The following is a 10,647-nucleotide window of genomic DNA, read 5'->3' as shown; positions in this document are numbered from 1 at the left end:
TTTTCTGGAATCAGTATTCGATGAAAATGAATGAGACGTGATGCGATGGATCGAGATGATGATCGAGATGATGGAATAAGCGAACTGGGGGTTTGGCTTCATGAGAAGATTGTTGTTGTTGTTGATGATGATAATGTTTTTGTTGTTGTTGTTGTTGATGATGATAATGTTTTTGTTGTTGTTGTTGTTGATGATGATAATGTTTTTGTTGTTGTTGTTGTTGATGATGATAATGTTTTTGTTGTTGTTGTTGTTGATGATGATAATGTTTTTGTTGTTGTTGTAGTAGTTGTTGATAATGTTTTCGTTGTTGTATTACTATTTTTGCTGTTATTGTTGTTGTTAGTATTATTATTATTATTGTTGTTGTTGTTGTTCGCTTTATTCTATAAAATTTGATGTATTCTGGAAATAAGTAACTGTAAATACAAGTAATATAAATAATAATAAAATAATAATAACAATAATAGCTATAACACTAATAGAGGAAAAATAAAATCGAGTTCAACACTACTAACATTAATGTCAGAATTGAGACCATTTATTCGATTCTAATCGATCGGTTGTGACCGATTCTATTGGTTTTATACTAGGATGCACGCACACGTACACAAGCACACACACGCACACACATACACGAATAGATGAATGAATGAATAGATGAATGAATGATTGTATGTATGCATGTGGTCTTGTTTATCTTCTTGATTTCCTGATACAATGAATGCCAAATTTTGCACGCTTTCATCATCTGTCATTTGTTTGTATGTTTGTATGTATGTTTTGTGTGTATGTTTGTACGTATGTATATATGAATATATATGTTTGTGTGTATGTTTGTATGAATGTATGTGTGCGTGTGTGCGTGCGTGTATGTATGTATGTATTTATGGGTGTGTATGTATGTATTTATGGGTGTGTATGTATGTATGTATGTATGTATGTATGTATGTATGTATGTATGTATGTATGTATGTATGTATGTATGTATGTATGTATGTATGTATGTATGTATGTAAGTATGTATGTATGTATGTATGTATGTATGTATGTATGTATGTATGCATGTATGTATGTATAACGACTTATCTACGGTTGAAAGATCAAATATTACGTAAATGGATTATAATGAATTATTTAGCATGAAGATTGAATAACGTCTTATACATTATTCCATAATACACTTATGTTTTGATACACGTGTATAAATACACACAGACACACACACACACACATGCATACAAACCTACTACATACACACACACACACACACACACACACACATACAGAGACACACATACAAACATGAAATTGTTCAGCAATTGAAAATTAAAAAAAAAACCTATATAAGTTAATGAACTTGCTGATTGTGATGATGAAGATGACGACGACGATGTTGATGATGATGAAAATTGTATTCAAAATTTAATTATATTGAATTATTTCCCTCACAATTAATTAACTTATGCTAATAAGTAAGCCAGCCAGGTGAACCAATTAAACGATAGGGCAAATACAGTCCACGACACACACACACACACACACACACACACACACACATATATATATATATATACACACACACATACACACACACCACACACATATAGACATTCAAAGGTTTCACATTTTAAACATCTCTTTCGTATAATCTGCTTATCTTCAATCAATAATACACGCTGAAGTGACCATTCCATATCGATGAAAAGATAGAGAAAGATGAAGGAAAGGAATGAAAGAAGAGAGATAGAAAGGAGAGAGAGAGAAAGAAAGAGAGAAAGAGAGAGGGGGCGTTAGATAAAATAAAACCATTTTCTTTTTTTAAATTAGTTGACAATCAAATTCATTGTGAAAATAATTTTATGACTAGTTAGTTATTACAGGTGTGATCAAACTCATAACTAATAGAGAAAGTGAGAGAGAGAAATAGAAATAGAGAGAGAAATAGAAATAGAAAGAGAGATAGAGGAAGAAAGATAGGAGCGTGACAAATCGATGTTTTCCCACTAGAGTTAATTGGTTTTATAAACGTTTGCATGCGTGTGCTTGCTGGCCTTAAGAGCTAGAAAAACTAATATTATTTTATGAAAACGTTAAAATTATGATTATTATTTATTTTTATATGGTTATAATAGAAGTTGTAGTATGTTTATACTTTCATTATTATTAGTATAAATAACTAAGACGTAATTAAACTAAATAAAAATTATTTATTTACTCTTTATTACTCTTTTTTAGATAATTAAACGAAAATCAATAACTTATAAGCAAATTCTACTAACCTCTTTAATTAATTTATGCAATAAAAAAAATATTGTACAGATGCAATACAATACAATACAAATCAATTCAAAACAAACAAGACGTCAATTGTATTTTACATACACTAAAATTATTAATAATATGTACACATACGCATGTGCACATGCATCTTTATATACAAATAACGTACATACACACACGCACACACACACACAGAGGAAGGGAAACAGATATATATATATATATATATATATATATATATATATATATATATATATATATATATATATATAAACTTTCCTCAACTATGTATGATCGAATCATATCTTTAGACCTTTGAGAGTTTTGTTCACTGGAAATTGTTGGAAAGGTAGAAAAGGTTAGATGAAAAGTAGTTAAACACATTCACACATACATTCACACATAACACGTAAACATTCACACATACATAATCATAGACACACACATTAACTCATACTCAAACATACACGTACACACACACACATACAAATTTGACATCTCTTAACGAAATGTACGGTGTCATATTTTATTCTGTTATATTTTATTGCATTCAGTATTCATGCCAGTTTTAATACATGTAAATATACATTTGTAAATAGTTTATGCCTTAATTTCATGTTATTTATACTTTATTCTTTCTCAATTAACTATTTAGTTGAAGTTTTATTTTAAATTCTTCACATTTTTCAAACAAAATACAGATACAGCAATTATTTATAAAGCATTTTATCAACCTTGTTGAAAAAATAAAGATATCAAGGTCGTCAATTGGACGGTTTAACATATTTTATCAATTTTACCGACCGAAGTACCGACTATTTGATATTAACTGACACTTTTGTTACATCACTTTATAAAGTATCACCATAGTAACGTGTACTAAACAAATAAATTACATTATCAGCTGATTAGATTACAATTTTTAAAGAATTTTCATAAATTATGGAGCATGAAAAAATTCCAAAAGAAATTATTTTCAGCGTTTTGCAGCTTAAAAATTTTGTAAGCTTGTTGATTATTTGGCAATAAATGAATTATAAATCACAATTTTTCGTTTCGCGTGATTTGAGTTCTTGGCCAACTGTTGATTTTTACGGACGAAATTTGATTTTTTGATTGAAAGTTTCATCAAATTAATCTTTTCTAATAAATTTACGCTATAATGTGTATTTATAAGCAGTCAAAAGCTTTACTAAGTAAAATATTGTTATAATACCGATCTTCATTGTGTTATAATCTCAACAATTTTCGGTCATCTATCAACTAACTCAATAATTTCCAATTTTTACGTTCTTCTATTTTCAATAATTCTACATTTTATCATTAATAAAATTATTTGTTTTTGTTATTATAGCAATAATGAGATAAACATTACCAACTGTATTATTGTTTATTTGATTTAACATAAAATTTAATAAAAATTTTAGAACTATGAAGATGGGGAAGTAGCAATTAGGTTAGAAATTGGAGAAAGAGTTTTGGGAGAAACAGAGAAGATAAAATGCCTCCCCAACAAGTTTATTTCTTTGGATTATCAAACTAAGCTTGAATGTGAACTGAATGATTATAGTTTGCTTAACGATTTGGCTTCTAAACCTTTGCTATGTAAGGAATAAATTCATTTTTTTTTATCTTTTTTATCATTTAATTATTATTGTTTTTTTTAGTTCGTAATTATTTTTATTAGATTTTCAGTAATTTTGAATGATTATAAAATTTCAATATAGCCTAATATCATTGTTTTATATTTGTTTATCCACAATCTATATCTATTTACATTCTTGTTTTAACTATCTATGCAATCTATCTAGGCTCAGTTTTAGACTATGGCCTTGTGAAAGAGAAAAAAGATAAGCCATTCATCTTGGCTCAGTGTTCAGTTGATCTTCTCCCTTTCTTACTAGGTACCTTTTTTAGAACCTTTTTTAAACTTGGCGACATTTTTAGCATCATTTAAATGATGTAAAATACAAGACGAAACAGTTGTCCTTTGGAGCAAAGTAATGCTATTCAAGATGGTTTAATGGTTAGGGCGCCTGGCGTTGCTTTTGCAGTGATCGGGTTCAAATATAAAGTTATCCCAACCTACAATGTATTCACATACAATCTGATGCGTGTGTGTGTGCGTGCGTGTGTGTTGTTTATACTGCTGAGAGTTCATTAATTACAAAGGTATAATCGCCAAACTTTTACAGAATTTTGATATTACACTCGGCTAATGATTCATAATTCTTCATTTTTAGGTGAGTCGTACGTAAGGTCCTGTGTTCAACTGCAGCCCTATCTTGACTCAACATACCAAGACAACAACGACTGTTTCAAGGTGCTTTTTTTTATTGAATATTAATAAGAGAATTATAATTTTTTGTGATTAAATTATATGAAATTAGTATAAAATGATAATTTATACATATTTATTATTTACGAATTCGTCTTTTCCATAATTTACTAATTCACTGGTTGATAATGTGTCAAATTTTCCGAATTCACTACAAACACAGTCAGAGTTGGAAGTGTCAATAAAATGTGCGGACCTCCTGCTAGAAGAGAGGAATTTAAAACTCGGCAACGTCATGACGGTCGTCGTGGAGTCGATGATGTCACTTCCGGAAAATATGGTCGCTACTAACAGCCAGAATTTCATTTATGTAGCGTCCATTCCTATGTTCACTAGAGCTGAGGTCTAATTAGACGTAGCATTATAAAATAATCATATTATTATTATTACATTCATTGTCTTAATTATAACAATTATATTTTTTTTCGTCCAAAGAACGAGTCGATAGGGGTTTTTTGCAAAGGTCAAATGATCAACCCGCTAGAAGATAAAGAGATTCACGACGACAGAATAAAATGGGCGGTGCCAGGCAGGGCAGAAGGCGGGGCTAAATATGTTAATTACAAGTTAGTGGCTGAAAATTTTAAATTACAACTCTGCTGTGTTTCTTGGTTGAAATTTTAGGTCAGGTAATCATCATTAGTAGCAGCTGTGCTAATAGTAGTAGTAATAGTATTTAATTATTATTATGATTAATAATATTTAATTATTATGAATAGAAATATTTTAATTATAACCAAGGAAAGTTGCAACGGAGCAAATAAGCGAGGAGTCGGGCGACCTGAGATCATGTGAGGATTACGAGATGAGGAGGAAGAATTACAGAGAGAGAGAGAGAGTGACGTGGAATATGGAGTGGAGGTTTTGTCTGGATGCTGAAGCTGCTGAAGCGTAAGTCCTCCTGATGATGATGGCGATGATGATGGTAGTGTTGGTATGATAACATTGTCATTTTTATAGCGCTTTGCGTTTGAAATCGTCTTTTTTTTATAAGCAGGTGTACGTACAAAAATGAACGACAATGACAACGTGACTAAACACACAGACACACATACACACACACACACACACACCACACATACATCACACACACACACGCACATCTAAACAGATTGAAGTGTAAGATTCTGCAAACAAGATACTGGCCTGTTGAAATATTTAGAATAACTAGCGAGGCTATGAAATCAAAAGTAATAATCAGTCAGTCAGTCGATCGTTCATTCCTTCCTTCATTCATTCCTTCATTTATTCATTCATTTATTCATTCATTCATTCATTCATTCATTCACTCATTCATTCATTCACTTTCTCAATAAACTTTTTCAATAAATCAGTCAATCAATAACTAACCAATCAACCAGCCGATCAACCACAACCAAACAATCAGCTAACTTTTTTTAATTTATAAACTTTCTTATTGCAATATTTCTAAATTGTAAAAAAAAAACCATTTGAAGAAAGATGCGACTGACGTGAAGGAGCTGACAGACGTGTTGGGATATCATGGAGTTGCCTATGTTGACATGACGCCATTAATTCACCCAGGAGGTGATGATAATGATGATGGTGGTGACGACGATGATGATGAGGATGAAAATGACGACGACAATGTTTTTGAACCAGGTAGTCGAATCAGAGGTGCGTATAAGGTCATCGGTCACGTAGAAAATGAACTTGTGGAAAAGGTTATATATATATATATATATATACATATATATATATATATATATATATATATATGTATTGGTAAGAGACCATATTTTACACAGTATTGTATGAACCAACCAATCACACGCAGCCATCCAACCAACTAATCAACCAATGATATGCAGACACGGCGGCCAAACGGAAGTGTAGCTCGCGAGTCGCTAAAGATCGCCGACGACATTTTGACGGCAGCAACTAGTTCAGATGTTTCCACTGATTTGAACCAAATGACCACGAGTAAAACCGGGAAAGATAAAAAAGCGGGCGATAACAAAGATAAAAAAATGTCAAATTTAAATCCTGCTACTGCTGATAAGAAAGCTCTGGTTAGAAATCTTTTATTGTTTTTCTATCTAGACAATGATGATGATGATGTTGATTGTGATAGTAGTAGTAGTAGTAGTAATTAATATTAATATTGCTATTGTTATTTAAATTACATTTTAAACTAATTTAATCCGAAGAAATTGAAAAAGGTTCATCTCTATTTTATTTGTTCTTGAGTTAAAAGTTGCAAATAATTTTCCATCTTATCTACATTCATCGCGGCTTTTGTTGTTGTTTTCAACTAACACAGTTAAATATCATTATCAGATCATCATCTTGTCATCATCATCATTTATACGTTTATATATGCAAATCTACTCTAATTTATGTTAATTTTGAAGTTCGTATTATCGTTCATTAATTGCTTTGATAATACACAAAATTTCACACACACACACACAAATATGACAGTTGTTTATTTATGTTAATGAGCCATATGTATGCTTAATTTGTCAGCCTATTATTATAAATCATCTAGTTAAAATGTTGTATGCAAATTTGTACTATACTACATTGTACTCTATACTCTATCCTTTAAGTAAAGCTTTTAACTCTGCTGCTCGTCTAGTTGCTCGTGCCCCTTTCTTTTCTCATATATCTCCATATCTTGTTCTCTTGCACTGGCTACCTATAAAATATAGAATAATTTTTAAAATTTGCACGTTCATGTATAAGTCTCAATCTAAATTATTTCCTAAGTACTTATCAGATATATTAATTGAACCTAAACGCCCCGGTTTACGATCGTCTTCTTCTTCTCGCTTTTTCTTAACTCGTGTTAAACACTCTTTTGCCAAATCTGCTTTTGCTTTTTCTGGTCCTTTTCTCTGGAACTCTCTACCTACTTCTCTAACTATTTCTCCATCACTTGCGAAGTTCAGAGCGGATCTCAAGACCCATCTGTTTTCAAAATTCATTGAGGAGTGCTGTTGAACATCGCGGAAATAGCGCTTTATAAGCTAATTGATTGATTGATTGATTGATTGATTGATTGATTGATTATGTTAATGAACCGGGCAAGGGTCAAAAATCTGGAACCTCATTGGCCAGCGGGGTTACTGAAGAAGGTGGTCTTACCAAGGAGGGTGAGGAGTTAAATGACTCCGTAACATATATTATGCTTGATATAGCGCTAAATAAACCTTTGGTTACTAAGAAAATGGCCGAAGAATTGGCTATTAGGTGAGTTTTATATGCCTATATTTTTTTTGTTTTCAAACTGGTATTATTATTATGATTATTATTATTATGCAGTATCGCCAGTATAATCCCGCCCAGGCCAATATACCCAAAGATAACGAATAGCGCCGAAAAGGTTCCGAATAAATTTTCTACTGTGACGTCATACGTGACGTAATTACGATCGATAATTATGAATAACTATGTTTTATACGTATTTAATATTTCCTGATGTCAGGCTGTTAATGATTATAGGAGTCAAATAAAGACTATTGCCAATGTTATATTGGAAGAGTACAGGTTATTATTATTATTATAAGTAGTTGTAGGGTTTCATGACCGTGGTATTGTTATATGTTTTTTATTTCAATGAGTGAATGAACAACTTGATGGATGGATGGATAGATGGGTAAATGAATGAATGATTAAACAAATGAATGAATGATTGAGTAAATGAATGAATGAATGAATTAGATAAAAATTTCACAGTGAAACGTTCAACTCAGTGGAAGACATAACGAGCAATATTAGTGATGAACTCCTCGAGGAAAAGTATGCGCTATACCAATCAATCAAATATTCAATCATCAATCAATTCATTCATTCATTTATTCATTCTCTGGCAGACGACAGCAGATATATTATGGTTTGAATACGAGCGGGAAATATTTGGCATTCAAAGAGCAGTTAAAACATTCAATAGTGAAGGTTGTTCGGGATCGATTCTGTAGGACCAGCGTTATCGAGGATAGTATCGAATTCCAGGTATCGTTTCGTTTCGTTTTAGGTTTCGTTTCGTTTTTTTATTTATATTTGTGTGTTTGTATGCGTTCAATAATTTATTTGGTTGATTATTTGTTTTTCGTTGGTTTATTCAATTTTTTACTTTCCATGCATTCGTTCGTTCGTTCGTTTATTCATTCATTTGTTCATTCGTTCATTCATTCATTCTTCCTTTCATTCACTCATCCACCAATTCATTCGTTCGTTCATTCATTCATCCATCCATCCATTCATTCGTTCACGCAAACAGCGTTTCATATGTGACCTGTACGTCTATCTGATAGATGAGATGCACGTGGCGTTGAATGAATACCTCGATTATGATGATGATGATCAGCAGCACCAGCTACAGCAGCCACCACAGCAGCAACAACAGCTGCAGCTTTTGTTATCTGCCAAGGAAGCCGATTTCAATTCCCAGCCCGAGTTAGCGGCGAAATATTACCAGGAGGTTAGGTTGATCGATATTCGTTGGAATATATTTACTACTACTACTACTTCTACTACTACTACAACTACTACTATTATTATTAATTATTATTACTATTATTATTATTAATTATTATTATTATTATTATTATTATGACCAGAGGATAGCTCTGTGTGAGCGAGACGTCGACAGATGGTTCGATTACGGAGTCCACTTCATGCTCGTTGGCTCTCTTGCTAAAGTAACAATAATAATAATTATTATTATAATTATAATATTTATTATTATAATTATAATATTTATTATTATAATTATAATATTTATTATTATTATTGTTGTTGTTATTATTATTATAGGCAGGAGAATGCTTCAAGGAGTGCGTCGCCATTGATTGCGCCCATCTAGCTGGGTTTGCTGCTGTTGTTATTACTATTATTATTTATTATCATTATTATTCTTTTCAGTAGTAGTAGTAGTTGTGGTAGTACTAGTAGTAGTAGTATTATTAGTAGTATTTGAAATAGAAGTAGTAGGAATAGTAGCTAAAGTAGTATTAGTAGTAGTAGTAGTAGTACTAGTAGTAGTAGTAATTGAAACATGAGTTAGTTATAGTAGCTGCTGCTGCAGTAGTAGTAGAAGCAGCAGCAGTTTTAGCAGTAGTAGTAGTAATAATGAAAGCAATAGTAAAATTAAGGGTACAACAAAAAGCCGAACTACATCTTTCAGGCTGTTGATGAGTGCAGTCTGCGAGTCTTATAGAAACAATGTTAAAGAAGCAGAAACGCTGCTAGAAGCCGCCACAACCTACCACCAATGTTCAATACCGGCTTGGGTGTTATTAGGTATTATTGTGCGTGTGTGTATGTGTGTGTATTTTTTTATCTTTATTGATGTTTATTAATAACCTTGTCGCCAGGTTTATTCTACAATTCAATTTGCAACGTCATAATGTGCGAATCAGCGATGGCCAGAGCTTACGAGTTGTTACTTCAGCAGACAGATGATGAAGCGCCTCATAGTTTGGAAGGAAAAGATGTTACCAAAGATAGTGAAGGCGGCCAAATGTTGCAACCGGAAGTGAGAGCGTTGCCCGAGAAGAAGGGCAATAGAAAAAACGTGTCGTCGTTATCTAAGAAAAGTTTAAACAGGAGAGGTTATTATTATTTTTTTTATTAGTATTTTATTATTGTTATTGTTTAAAAATAGAAAAATCCAAAGAAATGAGAGAGCAGGCCGTAGAACCTCTGCCCGATTTGGTGAGGCCCAAAAATCCGAAAAAATCCGTCTTTGCTTACGTCATAAAGTTTTTGGAGAGGGCTAACGAAGTTGTTGTTAGTGTTACTGTTGTTGATGATGATGTTGTTGTTGTTGATAATGATGACGTTGTCGTTAATGATAAGTTGCACACACACGTACACACGCACACAGTTTAGAGAAAGAGCCTTAGAAATGTATAGACAAGAAATCGACAACAACAACAGCAACAATAATAATAATGATAACAACAACAACAATAATAATAACAATAATAATAATATTATAACTTACAACATCGGAATGGCAAAGTTATACTTAGTGAAAAAGCAACTTATTGACGCAG

At 32.0% G+C, this 10,647-nt stretch overlaps 1 protein-coding gene across 1 annotated transcript in view; it reads left to right on the top strand.

Annotated features, from left to right (window-relative positions):
* Positions 1-3,225: 3,225 nt before the first annotated feature.
* The window catches only part of HELRODRAFT_176399 (hypothetical protein), a gene marked incomplete at both ends in the record, with an annotated part of 9,137 nt that continues 1,715 nt past the window's right edge, over positions 3,226-10,647 (top strand). Inside the window, 23 exons of the mRNA XM_009023615.1 lie at positions 3,226-3,285; positions 3,711-3,888; positions 4,095-4,187; positions 4,527-4,606; positions 4,785-4,964; positions 5,057-5,187; positions 5,363-5,512; positions 5,733-5,811; positions 6,079-6,169; positions 6,245-6,306; positions 6,454-6,654; positions 7,677-7,837; positions 7,934-7,970; positions 8,073-8,134; positions 8,324-8,386; positions 8,461-8,599; positions 8,955-9,068; positions 9,208-9,288; positions 9,404-9,456; positions 9,774-9,889; positions 9,964-10,200; positions 10,254-10,378; positions 10,476-10,647. The exon at positions 10,476-10,647 is cut by the window's right edge and continues 32 nt beyond it. Of these exons, the coding sequence (XP_009021863.1) occupies positions 3,226-3,285; positions 3,711-3,888; positions 4,095-4,187; positions 4,527-4,606; positions 4,785-4,964; positions 5,057-5,187; positions 5,363-5,512; positions 5,733-5,811; positions 6,079-6,169; positions 6,245-6,306; positions 6,454-6,654; positions 7,677-7,837; positions 7,934-7,970; positions 8,073-8,134; positions 8,324-8,386; positions 8,461-8,599; positions 8,955-9,068; positions 9,208-9,288; positions 9,404-9,456; positions 9,774-9,889; positions 9,964-10,200; positions 10,254-10,378; positions 10,476-10,647 (2,665 nt within the window). The remainder of the gene's footprint in view (positions 3,286-3,710; positions 3,889-4,094; positions 4,188-4,526; positions 4,607-4,784; positions 4,965-5,056; positions 5,188-5,362; positions 5,513-5,732; positions 5,812-6,078; positions 6,170-6,244; positions 6,307-6,453; positions 6,655-7,676; positions 7,838-7,933; positions 7,971-8,072; positions 8,135-8,323; positions 8,387-8,460; positions 8,600-8,954; positions 9,069-9,207; positions 9,289-9,403; positions 9,457-9,773; positions 9,890-9,963; positions 10,201-10,253; positions 10,379-10,475) is intronic.

The sequence above is a fragment of the Helobdella robusta genome (genome assembly GCF_000326865.2).
Source record: "Helobdella robusta unplaced genomic scaffold HELROscaffold_37, whole genome shotgun sequence".
NCBI classification, from domain to species: Eukaryota; Metazoa; Annelida; class Clitellata; order Rhynchobdellida; family Glossiphoniidae; genus Helobdella; species Helobdella robusta.
The sequence above is the reverse complement of the archived record's forward strand: the minus strand, read 5'-3'. Positions and strand labels throughout refer to the sequence as shown.